The 22772-nt window shown below is 56.5% G+C and overlaps 1 protein-coding gene across 1 annotated transcript in view; it reads right to left on the minus strand.

Annotated features, from left to right (window-relative positions):
• The window catches only part of USHBP1 (USH1 protein network component harmonin binding protein 1), a 67545-nt gene that overhangs the window by 16055 nt on the left and 28718 nt on the right, over positions 1-22772 (minus strand). The window contains exons 14-17 of the mRNA XM_048497810.1: positions 22191-22313; positions 19760-19783; positions 13524-13591; positions 12641-12734 (exon numbers count right to left, since the gene is read on the minus strand). Coding sequence (XP_048353767.1) covers positions 12641-12734; positions 13524-13591; positions 19760-19783; positions 22191-22313 — 309 coding nt within the window. The remainder of the gene's footprint in view (positions 1-12640; positions 12735-13523; positions 13592-19759; positions 19784-22190; positions 22314-22772) is intronic.

Raw genomic sequence — 22772 nt, forward strand, 5'->3', positions numbered from 1 at the left:
TTCTCGGAGCACTCTCAGCCCCACCTACCTCACAGGGTGTTTGTTGTGAGGGGGGAAGGGCAAGGAGATTGTAAGCCCCGTTGAGTCTCCTGCAGGAGAGAAAGGGGGGATATAAATCCAAACTCCTCCTCCTCCTCCTCCTCCTCCTCTGGGGGGTTTTGTGTGGTTTTCCCGGGCGCAATGGCTGTGTTCACAAGTAGCATTTTTTCTCTGACATTTAAGCCCTCCATCTGGCTGGCATCCTGGAGGCAACATTAGTAGGAGGTTAAGGCTTCATTAATATCTAATCTGGAGGAGCCGGGTTTTGATTAGCTCTCACCACCTGAGCTTTCTTGACCCCATCTGGAGAATTCAGATTAGCCTGTGCTCTCCACTACACACACCAGCTGGAGTGACGCTTTTGGGCTAGTCACAGCTTCTCCGGAGCCACTCCTCAAGCCCACCTGCACTCTACAGGTGTGCCGAGCAGAGAACCAAAAAAGAGATTATGAAAGCCCCGTTCGAGTCCTCTACAGGGGAGAGAAAGGGGGGATATAAATCCAAACTCCTCCTCCTCCTCCTCCTCCTCCTCTTCTTCTTCTTCTTCTTCTTCTTCTTCTTCTTCTTCTTCTTCTTCTTCTTCTTCTGATTTGATGGTAGTAAAGCAAGATCCTCTGAAGATGCCAGCCCCAGATGCAGGCGAAATGTCAGGAGAAAATGCTACCAGAACACTGCCATACAGCCCGGAAACTACACAACCCCCCAATGATGATGTTACTTTTAGAAGTAACACCATCTTGCTGATGGGGCTGAGGCCCAGTAAGACCCTCTTTGGCTAGTTGGATGGTGCTGGGGGGAAGGAACCCAAATCACAGGACCCAAATCCCCTATGGGGGGGTGGGGTGGGGTCTGGCAACCCTAACCCTATGATGCCACCAACTGAGAAGACCTTACATTAGAACATCCAAGTATGGCTCTAATCACATGCATGACTCTAACCACCTATACCACACCTGCTGTCTGGTTTCTATAACCTTTGGCAAGGGCTGTTGAATGCACGTTGAGGTTCCTGGGATTTGGAGGTTCTACCTGTCTGCCCAGGTGGGGACCTGCCGCGGCAATGAAGTGGGGGTCAGTGTAACAATAAAGATAAGGCTGAAAGCTATTTATACTGTGGGAACCTGAGCAAGACGGGCAGTTCTGAGCTCAGTCAGGGCAAAAAGTTTGAAAATTGTGGGGGATGGTTTTTTAAAATAAAATATTTCTCATTTCCCTTGCTGCAGGTGGGAGAATAACACAGCTCTGCAACTCACAGCTCAAAACTAAAAGATGCTGCAACCAACCGAATCACATTCATATTTGGCGAGGAAAGTCTGCACTGTGAAGGAGAAACAAAATGGCTTGCTTTAGTGTAGAATCAGAACATTTCTGGCACGGGTTTTGACTCTCACTGGTAGCAAGCAGTGCGGTCAAGTTGTAGCTGTCTTAGGCAACCTCATAAGGTTTTCAAGGGAAGAGGTGATATGGCTGCACCTCCCTGACAGGGGCGGGGGATACCCCCTCAGCTGCTGCCCGCTGCCCGCTGATCAGCTGACCAACTGAGAGAAACCAGCATTAAAAATGGGGAGGATTCCAGTGGTATGCAGATGCACAGATTTCATTCCTCATGAATGAAATCTGTGGCAGCGTGGTGGAGTGTTTAAGAGCAGGTGCACTCTAATCTGGAGAACCAGGGTTGATTACCTGCTTTGCCACTTGAGCTGTGGAGGTCTATCTGGGTAATCAGATTAGCTTGTGCACTCCAACACATGCCAGCTGGGTGACCTTAGGCTAGCCACAGGTTCCCATGGTGGTGGGATTCAAACTGTGGCGTAGCACCAATGAGGCTGGGTGGGGCATGACAGGGGCGTGGCCAGGCATGACAGGGGCGGGGCATTCCTGGGTGGGGCTGGTAGCGGGCGCGCAGCCGCTGCGCCGGTCCTTGAGTGGGAAACGGATGCACGCAGGCGCAGGCTGCCACGCACGCTGGTGCACCTCCTGCTAGACTGCTTCCAGTTCTGCACGCTACTGCCGAGAGGAGGGGCGTAGCTAAGGCAAAAGTCACATGGCAAAATCACCAATTAGTAACCCCCTCTCGGCACACACAAATAATTAGTAACCTACTCTCGGGAACCTGTGAGAACCTGCTGGATCCCACCTGTTTCCACCTCAATCACATCATCTGCAATATGGAAATAACACAACAGATTGAATTTACAGGGTGGGGCTTGTCGGGATTACAAACTCATGAAGTTTCTTCCCCGCTCTGTCATTCCTTTAAATGAAGTGGGCTCATCCTTCAATCTGAATGCCGTTTTGACGGGGTGGTTTTGTCTGCTGCCCTGGTTGTGCCACTAATTGGGAATGGATTTGCCCAGTCTGTCCTTTACTGATAGCTCTTTGTTCTTCTTTGCCAATCCTGGCAGAGGGGCAGCACAGAAATTCCTGAAATCGTTCAGAAAGAAATATTTTCCAACCAAAATGGGATTAAACGTACTTAGATGAGAACAGGCGCACGTTCAAGTGTTCCGGCACAATGCCCTACGCATTGCCCAGATGGAAACAGAGAAGAGGGTAAAGGGGTCTTCTTGGCTGGTTCAAGTCCTCCTTGGAATAGCCAGCTCACAGCAGGACACCCCCCCTCAAAAAAAAAAGAGCATGCAACCAGACAAACTGTGTGCAGTTCCAAATGACTCCGTGTGTAGGTCAGAAACTCCATGTCACGCGCTCACTCGGAATAAAGCTGTGTTGGAGTTTATAATGCCTCGAGCTTGAATGGCACATTCTTCCGCAGGAATGCTGTCAAATGCCCTATTGAGAGAACGTTCTCCTGCTCTCTGAGGGCATCTAAATGTCAGAGGGTTGACCCCTCAATCTCTGTGCCACCAGAAGTAATTGTTTCCTCTGAAGCAAGAATGCCAGCCCCTGACACAAGAGACTGTTCCAGTGGAGGTAGGGTTGCCAACTCTGGGTTGGGACGTTCCTGGAGATTAGGGGCTAGAGCCTGAAAAAGACAGGATTTGGGGAGGGAAGGGGCTCCAATGGGGTGTGACACCATAGAATCCACCCTCCATAGCAGGCATTTTTGCCAGGAGAACTGGTCCCTGTCATCTGGAGATCTGTTGTGATTCTGGGAGGTCTCCAGGCTTCACCTGGAGGGTGGCAAGCCAACTGGAGGAAAGCACTGCCTCAGGCCAAACAGATCTGCAGTTCCAACCCATTGAATGGGATTCTTAATAACAAAGCATGCATAGCGTACATGCAAGAAAATGCACATCTGTGTTCTAGCTGCATGCTTTATGCATGCAAATGGCCATCAACGTGCAGCTCTAAATTGTCCTTCCAAAATGTTCAGCAACATAAGGGTGGCCCAACATATCTGGTTGGCCCAGTTCTGGGCTGTGCCCTTTGGAATCACCTTTGCCATTGAGAAGAAGAATCGCCCCTCCTGTAAGGCGATTCAAAGGGGCTTACAATCTCCTTTCCCTTCCCCCCCCCCCCAACAAACACCTTGTGAGGTGGGTGGGGCTGAGAGAGCTCCGAAGAACTGTGACTAGCCCAAGGTCACCCAGCTGGCTTGTGTTGGACTGCACAGGCTAATCTAGTTCCCCAGGTAAGCCTCCACAGCTCTAGTGGCAGAGCGGGGAATCAAACCCGGTTCTCCAGATTAGAGTGCACCTGCTCTTAGCCACTACGCCACTGCTGCTGCTTAGATTTTCTTTCTTTACCTGCAAAACACATTTTGGGGGCTAGTGCTGGAGGAGAGTTTCACAGAAACCATGGACCTCCAAGAAGATAAATAAGTAGGTCCTAGATCAAATTAAACATGAACTGGCCCTAGAAGCTAAAATGACTAAACTGTTGTACTTACATAATGGCCACACTGTGAGAAGACGAGAGGCACTGGAAAAGACAATAAAGCTAGGAAAAGTTGAAGGCAGCAGGTAGAGAGGTAGACCCAACATGAGATGGGTTGACTCAGTCAAAGAGGCCAAGGCCCTCAGTTTGCACCATCTGAGCAAGGCTGTTAAGGATAGGACACTTTGAAGGACATGGATGCACGGGGTTGCCATGAGTCACATGCAGAATAATGCACTTTCAAACTGCTTTCAGTGCTCTTTGAAGCTGTGCGGAATGGCAAAATCTACTTGCAAACAGTTGTAAAAGTGGTTTGAAAATGCATTATTTTGCGTGTGCGGAAGGGGCCTCTAGAGTGAACTGAAACATTTGTGAGGCTCCCAGGGGGGCGGCTTATGGTTGCACTTTGTGGACATTGCGAGCATGAGGTTAAAAACTTTGCTGACAACTCCCAGGTCCCTGTTCGAAATGGGTTGGAATCTTTGTCCTGATCCAGCAGGGCTGCGCTTTGGTCATTATGGAGCTCGATACATCAACGGCAGGCCAGTTTGTCGAGAAGCATGACAGCTAAGTAGAACCTCCCTCTTCCCTTTGATTCTGGGGACCAATGACAGGGGAGGGCTGGCCACTCTTGGAAGCAGGATGCTGGGTGAGATGGACCTGATCTGCAGGACTGTTCCTATGTCTCCACGACACCAGGTTAAGGCTTCATTGGGAAACTGAACATGGAGAGCTTTTGTTTATTCTTCAGTGGATGCTGCTCCGTCTCGCAGGCGTTGGCAAACAGAGCCCAGGAGAGGCTGATAAAGTGTCCTCCTGGCCCCAACCTTTTTTCATTCCGCTCTCGATCAAGCTTGACCTGCCCACACAAAGCCCCCTGGCCTCAATTTGAATCTGAAAAGGGCACTGGAGGAGAGAGCGCTGACCTTCAACCTGTGGGTCAACCCTTCTATCGTGGCTGTCACCACTGGCTAGGCCGCATCCCCTGGGAAACCTTCTATAGGGGGGAGGAGATGAGGTGGGGGGGATGCAAGCAGGGATGGTTGCCCCCCTCCCAACAACAACAACAAAACAGCCAGAGGAGAAGGCCTGGGAAGGCAATCTGGAAACTGACCTGCAAACCGGTGGGGGGGGGGGCGGTGTAGTGTGCCAATTCTCCAGGGACAGAATGTCTGTGCAGGATGGCTCCCAGGAGTGCTGAGAGATGAGAGAGACAGGCAGACAGACAGATAGCTGGGGGCGGAAGGCGGGAGCACCTTATCGATCCAGATTCAGGTCTGGGAAAGGACAATAGGAAGGAAAGGTATAAAAGAGGCATGGGGGGAAGGGAGGGAAGGAAGGAAAAGAGAGAGAGAGAGAGAGAGAGAGAGATTATTACTGAAAAATATATAAACTATATGTAAACTATTGATGTGGCACGGGGTGAAGGTGTTATCCAACAGTGTTATCCAACACTGTTATCCAACAGTGATGAGTTTCGAAAACTGAAGAAAATGCTTATTATTATTATTATTATTATTATTATTATTATTATTATTATTATTATTATTATTATTATTATTATTATTATTATTATTATATTTGTTTGTTTGTTTGTTTGTTTATTTATTCAATATACTGCCCCATCCCTGAAGGGCTCTGGGCGGTGTAAAACATAAAACAATATATATAAAATCATCATAAATACAGCTTCCATAAATACAATTAAAAACAGCCGTTGTTTCCCAAGATAGGCATCTCACGAAAGACCTTATTTAAATAGTATTTATGATCACAGTTCTCCTGTCAAGGGCTCTACCAGGTAGGAGGCTGATACCAGGAGTGGTAGACCAAGCTGCTTGAAGTTAAGGCAGCTTGTGAATTTTGGGCAAGTTCAACCAGATGGCTTCCGGGATCATAGCCCAACCTCTAGCTGTGCCAGTCCCAAGGAGCACTTCATGGGGTTGGTTTGTTTCTGAGCAGTAAAAAAGTTCCTGGGACAGCTTTGCCAGGTCAGTTTGTGTGATTATTTTTTGGGTTGCCTGCTATCGAATACTGGTTTTGCAGTCATTTAACTTTACACCTTACATAACTGATGGGGGAGTAAGGGCAGTTCAGTTGAGGTGCTCTTGCTTTTTCAACACCTGATTCTGTCTCCTCCCTGCCTCTTTTGGCTCTGGGGCCGCAGACAATTCCTGATATCTCCAGCCTCTGAAACTGGTCCCAAATTTGGACCTCCAACCCAATTTGGCTCTGAGGACAAGCAAAATGTACCTTTTTGTAATTTCTTGCAAAAGGGATTGGGTTTCCCCAGGTTTGTTTACTGTTCATTTACTGGACTTTCTTTGCAATTTTATGAGTATAATGTACATCATTTAAAAATTATGTACGTAGCAAGTTGCCAACCTCCAGGTGGGGTTTGGAGATTGCAAAGAATTGCAACTGATCTCCAGGCCATATTGCTTTGGGGGAAATGGCTGCTTTGCACTATATACCCAGCTGAGGTCCCCTTTCATCCCCAAACCCTGCTTTCCCCAGGTCAGAGGCGTAGCAAGGGGGGAAAGTGCACAGTGCACTGACGTGTCCTCTGCCCGGAACACCCCCAGAACGCCCTTGCCACGCACCCCAGGCCCGGTGTGTCGCACACCTCCCTGCCCCCTTGGAGCTACGCCTCTGCCCCAGGCTCCACCCCACATAGAGCTGGAAACCCTAGACTCAATGCTGATTTATTACTGCACAAATCTATGCAGATCATATGCATGACGAGAGCCAGTGTGGCGTAGCGGTTAAGAATGTCAGATTGGGAACCAGATTCAATTCAAATCCCCACTCGTACCATGGACCCTTGCCGAGTGGCCTTGGATCAGTCATGCACACTCAGCCTAGCCTACCTCAAAAGGGTGTTGTGAGGAATTGAGAAAGATGTAAGCCCCTTTGGGTCCCACAGGGGAGAAAGGCATAACAATAAATAAATAAATAAATAAATAAATAATAAGCAAATGTAAAGTATAAGATACTCAGAATGCCTTTTGCTGCCGCACTTCCAAAAGGTGCATATTTTACAGCAAACCAATGCAGTATGTGGCCAACAGCCACTGGTATGAAAAGATAGAAGCAGGCGTTTGATTTGTGCCCTGACAAAGCAAAATCCAAGTAGGGATTTGGGGGTCATAGGGGCAGGGATGAGGAATGCAAAGCCCTCCACCCGCCGGTCCCCCTCAACCTCATCTTTTGCTATGTCATGACCTGTCCACTCAGACTCCAGCAGCATACTCTGCCATGTTTGTATTTGCCTCTCAAAAACAGTGCCAGCTTTCCCTTAGTTGCCCTTTGACACTTGAACTGTGGCCCCGTGCAATGCACATCTTCAAAGCAGTGTGTTTGGAGCAAGGGAAATTAATAGCGCTTTGGAGCTGGTCAGTTGCCTCCTGACGACTGATTTCTTTAGTGCCTAGCGATGGAGAGAGAGAGAGAGAGAGAGAGAGAGAGAGAGCTTCTAATCTTCCTGCCAGAAATTTTCCCTAACCTATGGGTGGCAGGACTGGGGACAGAGGTTGTACATTTAAACCTTTCTTGTACGTTTGTTTATTTTACCTAATCCTCTACTTAATATTCTCCCCCATCCCCCAGTTACATTCCTCTGCTGCTATAGTTTTAAGGTTTTGTATTATTTTTAAGTAAGGATTATTCGATTTGTTTTTACTGTGTTTGTTGTTGTTTTGCTGTACACCGCCCTGAGCCCTTTGGGGGTAGGGCGGTTTGTCAAATCGAATAAATAAATTAAAAAATAAATGAATAAATAAAGCCAAGATTCGCTAGCTTTCCACAGAGATCTCGGCTCACTACTGCTTTTTTTTGAATTTGGAAAGCGGGGCTTGTATCCTAACCGGTCAGTTCACCAAAAGCGTTTGCTTTATTAGGCAGGAGGGAGGTTTACTGAGGGATTGGGTAGAGATCAAAATTAGTTGAGGAACAAAGTGGAGCTTTTAGGAAGCAAAAAAAGAACACATGGAAAGGAACCAACATTTCATGCTTGAAATTGCTGTGGAAAAAAACATTGATTTCAGTGTGGTTGGTTTCTGTGCTTCAAGTTGCCAGCTCTGGGTTGGGAAATTCCTGGAGATTAGGCTGGACTGGAGAAGGAAAGAAATCCAGTGGTTTATAATGCCATAGAGTACACCTGCTAAAGGGCCCATTTTCTCTAGGAAATTTTATTTCCGTCACCTGGTGATCAGTTGTAAGCTGGAGAGATCTTCAGCCACCACCCAGAAGACGGCAACCCTGTGCCATGTTTACATAGATGTGAGAGTTTTATTCTTGGGTACCTCAGAAGCTAAGCAGGGTTGAGCTTGGTTAGTATTTGGATGGGAGACCACTAAGGTCACTATGCAGAAGCAAGGCGATGTTAGTCCCTTGCCTTGTTAACTCTTTGGGGTTGCCATGAATTGGCTGTGACTTGATGGCACTTTATGCACACACAGATGTGACAGCCAGTGAAGTGTAGTGGTTAGAGTTTTAGACTAAAACCTTGGCTGCTGCTGCTGCTGCTGCTGCTTCTCCTTCTTCTCCTCCTCCTCCTTCTTCTCCTTCTCCTCCTCCTCCTCCTCCTCCTTCTTTTTCTTCTCCTCCTTCTCCTTCTCTAGCTGTCAGTACAACCAGTCCAGCTTCATTAACTAGACTGGATCTAGATGAATTGCACAATGTGAGGAAATCTGCATTTCAGGCTGCTCTAGAAAAACTTGTTCGGAGAGAGATAATAGTTCTAAAGAACCATTATTATTTAGTTTTAGACTAAAACCTTGGCTGCTGCTGCTGCTGCTGCTGCTGCTGCTTCTCCTTCTCCTTCTCCTCCTCCTCCTTCTTCTCCTTCTCCTCCTCCTCCTCCTCCTCCTCCTCCTCCTCCTTCTTTTTCTTCTCCTCCTTCTCCTTCTCTAGCTGTCAGTACAACCAGTCCAGCTTCATTAACTAGACTGGATCTAGATGAATTGCACAATGTGGGGAAATCTGCATTTCAGGCTGCTCTAGAAAAACTTGTTCGGAGAGAGATAATAGTTCTAAAGAACCATTATTACAATTAGCTGTTTGCATGAAATGCATACTTTTGTAAAATAGAGGCAAAGACATCCATGCCACTGGACTTCCATATACAAGGATTTCAATCAACAGGTCTACAGGAAAAATTGGGGGAAATATTGATCTGCTATGGTTGCCAACCTCCAAATGGATCTGTTGGACATAGGCTCTTTCTGCACACCTAAAACGTTTTCAAAATCACCCCCCATGCCCCCTTTACAACAACATACGCCTGCACTCACCCCTTCAAAATGATACATGGGCGCCATTACATGATTTCCCCCTTTGGTTACAACTCTGGCCCGAATCGAGTTACTTCAGTGCTTCAGAATGACTCTTGCTTTTATAGGTCTCTCCTCACCGTATACCTTTACAGTAGCTTCAAAGATTGTTCCCCTCAAGTAGAAATGCTGCAAATAAGCAGGTGGGGGCTCAGTGAATCCAGAAAATGGTGGTGAGGGGGAAGTTCAGGGAAGCAGAGAAGTGTGGGAAAAGGAGTCAATAGATAGCACAGGAACCAAATATGTTTTCAAAAGATGTCAATTGGAGAATTGTTTTAAAAGAGAATTCATTTAAAACATTTCAGGCTGCAAATAAAACATTTTGGGGTAAAAACAATGTGGAACTTCATGGAGGAAATGCTGTATTTCCTGCCTCATTTTAAAAGGTTTGTGAGGAATGGGTGATAGTATTAGAATTTAGAACAAAATTACCTCAGGTTTCATTTTGACTTTTACTTAAAAGTAAAAGTGCCATGGGAAGCAGTTTGGCACCCTCTATGACTAATATATTTATGAAACAGCTAGAAAAGACACATATTTGTAATTCCAGCATTAAATCCCTTTCACAAATACTTAGCTTTTTGTTACAGATACTTATTTTGTTTTTTTCTAATACCGTAGGTGGATTCCACATGGTAGAAATATAGTGGGTTGATGAAGGAAAGTATCCCGGTTTGGGGAAGTACTTCACACAGGTCCCTTCCTCGAAGTGGGATTGACCCTTTATATTTCTCTCTACCTGGGTTTTTCAAAAAACGCTAAAATCGCAATGTTTTTGAAAAAGCCCAGGTTTGAACCTGCTACTGAGGGAATGGTATGGGCACCCAACGCTTTATTTTTCCCGCCCTGCCGCCCATTCTTCCGCCATTTTCCCGCCCTGCCGCCATTCTCCCGTCAGTTTAGTTTCTGCTGAGCTGCCGACTGGGGTGATAGCCTGCCATTTCAGAAATGTCCCCCAAGCACGTTTTCTCCCTTTGGCAGCGACTGTGTACGCCATGTCATCCAAATATGTACAGTAATGGATTCACAACAAACTTTATTAATATTATGCAGAGCAGAATCGACCATAGAGATAGAAAGGGTTTTTTCCCCACAATGTTAAGCACTATAAACAAGAGCATTACATTTTTAGGAACCTTTAATAGTTTTTCACTTCCTTTTTTAGATAGTTGTTAATATTACTTTAGAAAACCAGACACAGATATCTTCATATAAAGAATCAACGGATAAAAATACTTTGTTGCATTTCAGGTCTTTCCACCCATATACATTAAAGGCAAACTTCCCCTAAGGGAAATTCCTTAGGAGAAAACAAAACTGTACCTCTCAGGCCTTTCCTAATCAGGCAGCAAATGAACTGGAAGAGCAGCTTTTAGAAAGGGGATATCCTGATTTTATCATCAGAACAGCTAGAACAGGGCAAAAGCTATTCATAGAGTAAACTTACTCCAAACTAAAGAACCTAGGCGTCAGAAATGTCTTATCTGTACCTTTGAATATATACAGCACCCTATGAACATTAGAAAAATGATTTATAAATACCAGGATGTTTTATCAGACATTCCAGCTGTTCATCATTACCTATTGTTATCTTTAGAAGGACTAAGAATAAGAATTATGGAGCATAACTTTAGAACCAAATCAAAGATGTGCCCATGGTAGAACATTTCTTGCAATGCCAGCACAAAGCAGAAAAACTCAGGTATTTCATGGGCTTATAGAAAAGACTTACCATGCACCTTACTAAAGGCAGAGAATTGTTACATACATTAATCGAAAACAATTGCCTCAGGAGGGCTAAATGCTCAATTAGATTAGACAAGTTTTATTTAGATTGCCTTCAGATGCAACACGCCCATAAGAATGGAAGCCCTAAGGTCCCAAATCTGAGGGATTATAGTATTGTGTCCCTAGATAGTCGGTTCCCAGAGAAGGTATGTGGTGATAGAAATAGGCTTTATATGAATGTAGTATAATGTCTTAGATGAATTTTACAGAAAAAAATATTTATGGGTACATTTGTTGTTTATTGTTATTTATTGTAAACGTATTGTTATTATTCTCAGAGTGCATGCTATCAATGTACGAAACTATCAATCTAAATATCAGTTAGAGGATAAAACAAGGTAAAACATGTTTTTTGAAATTATTTTTTGAAAATATTTTTTGTGCAAGAAATATTACGATTAGCAATTTATAGTGGTATTAATCATTATATGTTATTGTGTCCAGATCAACTGTGATCTTCACATGAAAATGAAGGTCAGAAAAAAATTAAGCAGAGATTACGAGTAAGAAAACAAGATTAATTTCTGTAAAATAACAATTAATTTGATACTGAATGTGCTATGTATGATTTAATTTGGTTTTTATGTATTTGAATACATAAGGTCTCTTGAATAGGCCATTGGATGAACAAGGACAAACAGGTTCTGGCCAGGACAGAAAATCAAAAAGCAGAAAAAGAATTTAAAGAGACAGAATACTTAAATTTATTTTCAGACTTATGTCTACTGTGACAACAATGTAAAACTGTGTTATTTGCTCTGGTAACTTTACCACAGTCAGTGGTTAGGAGCAGCTGGACTCTGATCTGGAGAACTGGTTTTGATTCCCCACTCCTCCACTTGAGCAGCAGACTCTTATCTGGTGAACTGGATCTGTTTCCCCACTCCTACATTCCTGCCGGGTGACCTTGGACTAGACACAGTTCTTCAGAGCTCTTTCAGTCCTCCCTCCCTCACAAGGTGTCTGTTGTGGGGAGAGTAAGGGAAAGGAGTTTGAAAGCCCCTTTGAGTTTGCTTACAGGAGAGAAAGGGGGTATAAATCCAAACTCTCCTTCTTCTACTACTACATTAACAAACATTGCTCTGATGAATAATAATAATTGACTGTTGAAACGCATGCCAATTTTTGCACAACCTCATTAATACAGCGTATGCTGTTTTGGTTTTTCCTTAACCTCCAAATGCGGCCTGGAGAGCTCCTGGAATTTGATCAGTTCCCCCAGAAACAATGCTTGATTTGGAGTCTGGATTGTATGGCATTGTGGTTCCTTCCCAAGCCCTGACCTCTTCAAGCTCCACTTCTAAATCCCTACGAATTTCCAAGACAGAAGCTGGCAACCCTGTGTAAGCTCTCTCATCCCAGCTGCCTTTTTAACAGAGGCGTAGCGCCAACGGGGACATCTGGGGCGGCTTGTCCCAGGCGCTGCAGGTGGCGGAGGTGCTGGGCAGGGGAAACCCCCTCTGCTTGGCGGAGCAGGCAAATGCCTGCTCCGTAGGGTGGTGGGAAATGGTGGCCGTGGCCGGCGGTGCTAGGCAAGAAAAATTCCTCTGCCAGAAGAAGCAGGCAGCAGCCTGCTCCATTGGGCGGTGGGGAAATGGTGGCCATGGGAGGCAGCAGCGCCAGGCAGGGGAACCCTCCTCTACCCAACGGGGCAGGAGGTCCGTGGGGCAGAGGGGGGATGGTGGCCTCCAAACTTTTTGCCCACCTCCCATGGATCCCCGTGCAGCACTGTCATACCTGGAAGGTACGGTAAGTGGTGGCACGGGGGAGGGGGACATGGAAAACTCGCAGGCCGCCCCTGGCGCAGCTTTGCCCAGCTACGCCTCTGCTTTTTAATAATGCTTCTGATCTTCACAGTTTCCCACCAATTGGTTTACCTCAAGAATATCCGCATTCTGAAAACTACTATTGCCGTTTTTCCAGTGAACAAATTACGATGTTTATGTCGTTTGACAGGAGTATATAGCTAGGGCTGCCAGATAGGAAAACTCCTAAAGATTCGAGGATGGAACTCGATTCACCAAAGCATTCACCAAAGCAGCCATTTTCTCGAGGGGAACTGATCTTTGTTGTGAACTGTAATTCTGTGGGATCCTAAGAACCTTTCAGAGGCGTATCTAGGGGAAATGGAGCCCGGTGCAAAATCGGAGTTTTGCTGCACCCCTCGGGCCCGCCCTGCCAGGCTGCTCCTTCGGCAGGTGTTGCCCTGGGTGCCATTCCCCCCCCCCCACACCTTTTAATTGAGCTCTAAGGCCCCTTCCGCACATGCAGAACAATGCACTTTCAATCCACTTTCAATGCACTTTGCAGCTGGATTTTACTGTGCGGAATAGCAAAATCCACTCGCAAACAATTGTGAAAGTGGATTGAAAGTGCATTATTCTGCATGTGCAGGAGGGGCCAAAGGGATGTGCAACCTTCTATCAAAACATTGCATATCTCAGTTTGCAAGCACTGTCCCAAAATGAAGAGAGACAAGAACCAGAAGATGCTCTGGAACTGGACAGAAAAGGGCAGCCGGCCCACCCAGGAGCTCTGAGTCTTCCCACAGTTCCAGCACAACATCTTTGTAATGAGTCTCCCCCACGGGACAGCTGCAGAGAACAACATATTGACTTAGTTAATGAGGAGGTGGCCGGAAAGGCCAGGCCGGGATTGGGGGACAAGCAATACCAGAGGCTGCCTGTGAACTTTAAGAAGGCCCACAGGGCTGGAGAGAACATTGGGGTTGGGGGGGGGGGGGGAACCTGCCAGCACCAGGGAGAGAAAGCCACAAAACTGAGCAATGTTTCCGAGGACAGCCATGCCGCTCTGCAGTACAACAGCTAAATTTGAGTCCAGTAGCGCTTGAGAGACATTAGAGATTTTTGAGGAATAAACTTTCCAGAGTCAAAGTATTTGACAAACTCCACTAAGGTTACTGTGGGAATCTCAGTTCATGTTGCAGTGTAAGAACACATAAGGTTGGTTTTCCCCCATGTCTTTTAATGTTGCCAACTGCCTGCAGGGTAAAAATATAACCTGTCTCTTTAACACAGGCTTAATGAGATAGTCTTTACCTCCATGAAATCTCCATTAAATGCTTGCTCATTTCCACACATTAAGCCCTCTCTTAAAGGAACATGACGGTTTTCTCCAGACCTGTTGGCAGCCATAACTGTCACATCTAGTTTGGCCCTTCCCTTCCCACAAATCCCATGTTTCGGATATGTTCTCTTTAACTGCGTACAGGTAGACTGTTCTGGAGCAGCTGGGATGTTGCCAAGATGTGAAAACAGAAAGAAAAGGATACTTAACTTAGGCTTCCAGAATTCTCCTTACTCTTTTGAGATGTTTGGAGTTCTCATATTACCTGGCCTTCTTTTCCAGAGTGGAATCGAGGTATGAAGAACCCTCCATTCTCCTTTGTTTTTATTTCTTAGCTTTGTACAGCGCAGAGCACATGTGCCAAACACACTTTGTTCTTTCCTTTCACTTGCCCCTTGCCCTGCTTTTCAATGCCTGAGGTGCAGAGGCGTATCTAGGGAAAATGAAGCTGGTGCAAAATCTGAGCCCGCCCGCCCACCGCATGGGCGGCCTCCCTCCCCCACCACAACCAAACAACTTTTTTTGCAACAGGTCTTGAAGTCAGGGGTGTAGGGACCAATTTTCCGCCCCCGACTAAATGACCGCAGCCTGGGGACATTTGATCCCATATGTTCCCCTGAGCAGTACGCTCCTGCTGAGATGCATGTGCGTACTGATAAAACACAGCTGCCAAACAACACCGCCCCCCCCCCCCCCCACCCCCCCCCCCCCCCACCCCCCCCCCCCCCCACCCCCCCCCCCCCCCACCCCCCCCCCCCCCCACCCCCCCCCCCCCCCACCCCCCCCCCCCCCCACCCCCCCCCCCCCCCACCCCCCCCCCCCCCCACCCCCCCCCCCCCCCACCCCCCCCCCCCCCCACCCCCCCCCCCCCCCACCCCCCCCCCCCCCCACCCCCCCCCCCCCCCACCCCCCCCCCCCCCCACCCCCCCCCCCCCCCACCCCCCCCCCCCCCCACCCCCCCCCCCCCCCACCCCCCCCCCCCCCCACCCCCCCCCCCCCCCACCCCCCCCCCCCCCCACCCCCCCCCCCCCCCACCCCCCCCCCCCCCCACCCCCCCCCCCCCCCACCCCCCCCCCCCCCCACCCCCCCCCCCCCCCACCCCCCCCCCCCCCCACCCCCCCCCCCCCCCACCCCCCCCCCCCCCCACCCCCCCCCCCCCCCACCCCCCCCCCCCCCCACCCCCCCCCCCCCCCACCCCCCCCCCCCCCCACCCCCCCCCCCCCCCACCCCCCCCCCCCCCCACCCCCCCCCCCCCCCACCCCCCCCCCCCCCCACCCCCCCCCCCCCCCACCCCCCCCCCCCCCCACCCCCCCCCCCCCCCACCCCCCCCCCCCCCCACCCCCCCCCCCCCCCACCCCCCCCCCCCCCCACCCCCCCCCCCCCCCACCCCCCCCCCCCCCCACCCCCCCCCCCCCCCACCCCCCCCCCCCCCCACCCCCCCCCCCCCCCACCCCCCCCCCCCCCCACCCCCCCCCCCCCCCACCCCCCCCCCCCCCCACCCCCCCCCCCCCCCACCCCCCCCCCCCCCCACCCCCCCCCCCCCCCACCCCCCCCCCCCCCCACCCCCCCCCCCCCCCACCCCCCCCCCCCCCCACCCCCCCCCCCCCCCACCCCCCCCCCCCCCCACCCCCCCCCCCCCCCACCCCCCCCCCCCCCCACCCCCCCCCCCCCCCACCCCCCCCCCCCCCCACCCCCCCCCCCCCCCACCCCCCCCCCCCCCCACCCCCCCCCCCCCCCACCCCCCCCCCCCCCCACCCCCCCCCCCCCCCACCCCCCCCCCCCCCCACCCCCCCCCCCCCCCACCCCCCCCCCCCCCCACCCCCCCCCCCCCCCACCCCCCCCCCCCCCCACCCCCCCCCCCCCCCACCCCCCCCCCCCCCCACCCCCCCCCCCCCCCACCCCCCCCCCCCCCCACCCCCCCCCCCCCCCACCCCCCCCCCCCCCCACCCCCCCCCCCCCCCACCCCCCCCCCCCCCCACCCCCCCCCCCCCCCACCCCCCCCCCCCCCCACCCCCCCCCCCCCCCACCCCCCCCCCCCCCCACCCCCCCCCCCCCCCACCCCCCCCCCCCCCCACCCCCCCCCCCCCCCACCCCCCCCCCCCCCCACCCCCCCCCCCCCCCACCCCCCCCCCCCCCCACCCCCCCCCCCCCCCACCCCCCCCCCCCCCCACCCCCCCCCCCCCCCACCCCCCCCCCCCCCCACCCCCCCCCCCCCCCACCCCCCCCCCCCCCCACCCCCCCCCCCCCCCACCCCCCCCCCCCCCCACCCCCCCCCCCCCCCACCCCCCCCCCCCCCCACCCCCCCCCCCCCCCACCCCCCCCCCCCCCCACCCCCCCCCCCCCCCACCCCCCCCCCCCCCCACCCCCCCCCCCCCCCACCCCCCCCCCCCCCCACCCCCCCCCCCCCCCACCCCCCCCCCCCCCCACCCCCCCCCCCCCCCACCCCCCCCCCCCCCCACCCCCCCCCCCCCCCACCCCCCCCCCCCCCCACCCCCCCCCCCCCCCACCCCCCCCCCCCCCCACCCCCCCCCCCCCCCACCCCCCCCCCCCCCCACCCCCCCCCCCCCCCACCCCCCCCCCCCCCCACCCCCCCCCCCCCCCACCCCCCCCCCCCCCCACCCCCCCCCCCCCCCACCCCCCCCCCCCCCCACCCCCCCCCCCCCCCACCCCCCCCCCCCCCCACCCCCCCCCCCCCCCACCCCCCCCCCCCCCCACCCCCCCCCCCCCCCACCCCCCCCCCCCCCCACCCCCCCCCCCCCCCACCCCCCCCCCCCCCCACCCCCCCCCCCCCCCACCCCCCCCCCCCCCCACCCCCCCCCCCCCCCACCCCCCCCCCCCCCCACCCCCCCCCCCCCCCACCCCCCCCCCCCCCCACCCCCCCCCCCCCCCACCCCCCCCCCCCCCCACCCCCCCCCCCCCCCACCCCCCCCCCCCCCCACCCCCCCCCCCCCCCACCCCCCCCCCCCCCCACCCCCCCCCCCCCCCACCCCCCCCCCCCCCCACCCCCCCCCCCCCCCACCCCCCCCCCCCCCCACCCCCCCCCCCCCCCACCCCCCCCCCCCCCCACCCCCCCCCCCCCCCACCCCCCCCCCCCCCCACCCCCCCCCCCCCCCACCCCCCCCCCCCCCCACCCCCCCCCCCCCCCACCCCCCCCCCCCCCCACCCCCCCCCCCCCCCACCCCCCCCCCCCCCCACCCCCCCCCCCCCCCACCCCCCCCCCCCCCCACCCCCCCCCCCCCCCACCCCCCCCCCCCCCCACCCCCCCCCCCCCCCACCCCCCCCCCCCCCCACCCCCCCCCCCCCCCACCCCCCCCCCCCCCCACCCCCCCCCCCCCCCACCCCCCCCCCCCCCCACCCCCCCCCCCCCCCACCCCCCCCCCCCCCCACCCCCCCCCCCCCCCACCCCCCCCCCCCCCCACCCCCCCCCCCCCCCACCCCCCCCCCCCCCCACCCCCCCCCCCCCCCACCCCCCCCCCCCCCCACCCCCCCCCCCCCCCACCCCCCCCCCCCCCCACCCCCCCCCCCCCCCACCCCCCCCCCCCCCCACCCCCCCCCCCCCCCACCCCCCCCCCCCCCCACCCCCCCCCCCCCCCACCCCCCCCCCCCCCCACCCCCCCCCCCCCCCACCCCCCCCCCCCCCCACCCCCCCCCCCCCCCACCCCCCCCCCCCCCCACCCCCCCCCCCCCCCACCCCCCCCCCCCCCCACCCCCCCCCCCCCCCACCCCCCCCCCCCCCCACCCCCCCCCCCCCCCACCCCCCCCCCCCCCCACCCCCCCCCCCCCCCACCCCCCCCCCCCCCCACCCCCCCCCCCCCCCACCCCCCCCCCCCCCCACCCCCCCCCCCCCCCACCCCCCCCCCCCCCCACCCCCCCCCCCCCCCACCCCCCCCCCCCCCCACCCCCCCCCCCCCCCACCCCCCCCCCCCCCCACCCCCCCCCCCCCCCACCCCCCCCCCCCCCCACCCCCCCCCCCCCCCACCCCCCCCCCCCCCCACCCCCCCCCCCCCCCACCCCCCCCCCCCCCCACCCCCCCCCCCCCCCACCCCCCCCCCCCCCCACCCCCCCCCCCCCCCACCCCCCCCCCCCCCCACCCCCCCCCCCCCCCACCCCCCCCCCCCCCCACCCCCCCCCCCCCCCACCCCCCCCCCCCCCCACCCCCCCCCCCCCCCACCCCCCCCCCCCCCCACCCCCCCCCCCCCCCACCCCCCCCCCCCCCCACCCCCCCCCCCCCCCACCCCCCCCCCCCCCCACCCCCCCCCCCCCCCACCCCCCCCCCCCCCCACCCCCCCCCCCCCCCACCCCCCCCCCCCCCCACCCCCCCCCCCCCCCACCCCCCCCCCCCCCCACCCCCCCCCCCCCCCACCCCCCCCCCCCCCCACCCCCCCCCCCCCCCACCCCCCCCCCCCCCCACCCCCCCCCCCCCCCACCCCCCCCCCCCCCCACCCCCCCCCCCCCCCACCCCCCCCCCCCCCCACCCCCCCCCCCCCCCACCCCCCCCCCCCCCCACCCCCCCCCCCCCCCACCCCCCCCCCCCCCCACCCCCCCCCCCCCCCACCCCCCCCCCCCCCCACCCCCCCCCCCCCCCACCCCCCCCCCCCCCCACCCCCCCCCCCCCCCACCCCCCCCCCCCCCCACCCCCCCCCCCCCCCACCCCCCCCCCCCCCCACCCCCCCCCCCCCCCACCCCCCCCCCCCCCCACCCCCCCCCCCCCCCACCCCCCCCCCCCCCCACCCCCCCCCCCCCCCACCCCCCCCCCCCCCCACCCCCCCCCCCCCCCACCCCCCCCCCCCCCCACCCCCCCCCCCCCCCACCCCCCCCCCCCCCCACCCCCCCCCCCCCCCACCCCCCCCCCCCCCCACCCCCCCCCCCCCCCACCCCCCCCCCCCCCCACCCCCCCCCCCCCCCACCCCCCCCCCCCCCCACCCCCCCCCCCCCCCACCCCCCCCCCCCCCCACCCCCCCCCCCCCCCACCCCCCCCCCCCCCCACCCCCCCCCCCCCCCACCCCCCCCCCCCCCCACCCCCCCCCCCCCCCACCCCCCCCCCCCCCCACCCCCCCCCCCCCCCACCCCCCCCCCCCCCCACCCCCCCCCCCCCCCACCCCCCCCCCCCCCCACCCCCCCCCCCCCCCACCCCCCCCCCCCCCCACCCCCCCCCCCCCCCACCCCCCCCCCCCCCCACCCCCCCCCCCCCCCACCCCCCCCCCCCCCCACCCCCCCCCCCCCCCACCCCCCCCCCCCCCCACCCCCCCCCCCCCCCACCCCCCCCCCCCCCCACCCCCCCCCCCCCCCACCCCCCCCCCCCCCCACCCCCCCCCCCCCCCACCCCCCCCCCCCCCCACCCCCCCCCCCCCCCACCCCCCCCCCCCCCCACCCCCCCCCCCCCCCACCCCCCCCCCCCCCCACCCCCCCCCCCCCCCACCCCCCCCCCCCCCCACCCCCCCCCCCCCCCACCCCCCCCCCCCCCCACCCCCCCCCCCCCCCACCCCCCCCCCCCCCCACCCCCCCCCCCCCCCACCCCCCCCCCCCCCCACCCCCCCCCCCCCCCACCCCCCCCCCCCCCCACCCCCCCCCCCCCCCACCCCCCCCCCCCCCCACCCCCCCCCCCCCCCACCCCCCCCCCCCCCCACCCCCCCCCCCCCCCACCCCCCCCCCCCCCCACCCCCCCCCCCCCCCACCCCCGGTAAGCAAGGACCAGGGTGCTGCAGAGAGAAAGTAGATTCATATGGGAAAAAAAACTCTGGGGTTCTCATCCCAGCTCGAAAAAGTCAACAAGCCCACGGTAATCTCTAAGAGTGAACTAGATGGTGTCATATCAGGTATCAAAATGGGAATACCAACATACAAAGTTTTCTGCATACTGTGGAGACTTGCCAGGATTTTCCATGTATACAGAAACACGTTACTTTGTAAATTAATAAGAGACCGCTCCTCCCACAAAACAATGATGAATGATCAGGCCCATTATCCTCTAGAAATCACAGAATGTTGAGGACCGCTATGGGTCAATTATAGAAAATTAGCAGTAAAGTTGGATGTGGTAAATGATATCCCCCCTTGTTTCCCAGCAGGAGTTTGGATGGCAGGCAGGCAGGCAGGCAGGCAGGCAGGCAGGCAGAAGGAAGGAAGGAAGGAAGGAAGGAAGGAAGGAAGGAAGGAAGGAAGGAAGGAAGGAAGGAAGGAAGGAAGGAAGGAAGGAAGGAAGGAAGGAAGGAAGGAAGGAAGGAAGGAAGGAAGGAAGGAAGGAAGGAAGGAAGGAAGGAAGGAAGGAAGGAAGGAAGGAAGGAAGGAAGGAAGGAAGGAAGGAAGGAAGGAAGGAAGGAAGGAAGGAAGGAAGGAAGGAGAAGTGATCTTGTGTGCTAGCTTGGCTCTGCATGCAGTACCACATTCTCTCCCTTCCCCCTTATTTCCCAACCCCTGCCGGCTCGGACAGGAGAGGTGGTGGTGGGGATCTTGCAAGAGCATACCCACTTTCCCCATTTCTCCTGTCCCAGATAACATTCAGTAAGAATGGAACGTGATTGGCTAGGAGTGCATCACCACCACACAATCCATTCTTACTGAAATATACCTTAGGATAAGGAGAAAAGAGACATTGGGCTTCCTCAAGCTCTAACAGCTTCTAGTATCCCAGAGAAGGCAATTTGCATCAGGGGCAAATTTCCCAAATATTTATCCATACTGAAAATCCTTATAGATACCAACTGGTCCCCTCTAATGGGGGCCCTATGCCAAAAGATATCACAGAATGTTGAGGGGCACAGAATGTTGAGGGGCACAGAATGTTGAGGGGCGCAGAATGTTGAGGGAAGCTGACTATCAGATAAAGGGGAAGGTAAAGGAAGTTAGAGGTGAATCATCTGCAGAGTCACTTCAGTCTAACCCCACTGATTTTAATACTCTCACATTGGAATAACTCTGCAAAGGATGGAGCTGTAGATAGCGGAAGGAAATTTGAGCTGCTGAGCTCCTTAAGAAGTTATTGTATCCCATAAAGACAGGTTTTAGTTGGCGGCAATGTATCAGTCATTGCCCCCCAACTCAAAGCAATTCCCTTTGAATCCCTTGACATACTAAGTTTAAAAACAAACATGATCTCGAATTTCATCTAGCAGATTCATCCAGCTTCATTCTCAGGAGAGCTTTGGCTTTGCTCAGGCTGTTGACTCCTACAAGGCATGCCATTGAAATATCCCTTTTGACCTCTGATCTTGCTTGCATTGGGTGTGTGCCACAGAAGATAAATCTTAGGCAACATGCCCAGATTCCAGTATTACATTTCAGTCTGCTTTCAACTGTTGGCGTGGCTTTGGGGCCTCTTTCAAAGACTATGGAAGTAATGGCTCACAGAGCATAGGTCTACTCATGGCTGTGATGGCTAGATGAAAACCCCATGTTCTGAGGCAGTCTATATGTCAGTGGTGGCGAACCTATGGCACGGGTGCCAGAGGTGGCACTCAGAGCCCTCTCTGTGGGCACATGCAAACAGAGTGCCCCCCCACACATCTAGGCTGGCCTGGGCTGCTGGGCTCGATTATTAGCATTACACCTAAGACCTAGTTTTGGGGAAGCAATGTAGGTAACCCTGTTAAGCGCTGTTAAACCCCACTGATTTTCATGCAAAGAACTAAAGCGTGATCCTTTACCTGAGAGTAAGCTCAGTTGCTGGCAGTGGGGGCTTTGCTTCTGAGTAAACCCTCCTAGGGTCGTGATTCACCCGTTGGAAGAGTTGCACGGTTGCTTCAAAGCAAAGCCACTGACTACCACCAAGCTTACTCCCGAGTAACGCATGCCTCGGAGACAACCATTTTTTCTAAACTAAAACCTCAGTATTCAGGTTAAATTGCCGTGTTGGCACTTTGCGATAAATAAGTGGGTTTTGGGTTGCAGTTTGGGCACTTGAAAAGGTTCGCCATCACTGCTATATGTGAATGCCATTTGGTGGGGGGAGGGGGGACAAGAACTGAAGGGGGGGGGATTTGGCCTCCGTGCCCTGCTTGTAGTCCTTCCAAGAACATCTGTTGAAAAACAGGATGCAGGCTGAAATGGCCCACTGGCTTGATCCAGCAAGGACTCCTGATATTCTTAGATGTGCCTCCCTAGCATTACCTGTGTGCTTTGAAAAAATCCCTCGTGAGCTCCATTGGCTGTATCTCCTGGGCCCTGCAGTCTTCGAGTTTCTCCTCCAGCTCAACTAGAAGCGACTGGATCTGACCGTTCAATTCCCTGTTCCTGTCATTTATGCAGAAGGAGAAGGAAATAGGCTCATGTTTACTTTCTCAATGAGATTCAATGCAGAATCAACCCATAAGCTTCCCTATGGGATTCCCTGCTGTACCACAGTAGGGGATATTTGAGGACACAGGGCAAACTGGGCTTTATGGGGTAGAACATGGAATGAACGGAAGGGGCAGATTATAACCTGTGTCCCTGCAAGAAAATGGTTTGATGACAATGATGATTAATTTGATTTAGTACCCCATATACATATACAATAAAATCACATGAAAGTATTTAAAATAGCATGAAATACATAATCCAAATAAAACTATAAACAGATGGTGCTAAAATTTAACCAAGGGTGGGCCAACTTACCCCCGCCCCAATTTGATAAAAGAAAAGGCGGGGGGGGAGAGACCAGCCAAAATGGACATATCACGCTGCGCTCAACTTTAGGCCTGGCAGAATAGT

The sequence above is a fragment of the Sphaerodactylus townsendi genome, linkage group LG05 (assembly GCF_021028975.2).
Source record: "Sphaerodactylus townsendi isolate TG3544 linkage group LG05, MPM_Stown_v2.3, whole genome shotgun sequence".
Classification (NCBI taxonomy): Eukaryota; Metazoa; Chordata; class Lepidosauria; order Squamata; family Sphaerodactylidae; genus Sphaerodactylus; species Sphaerodactylus townsendi.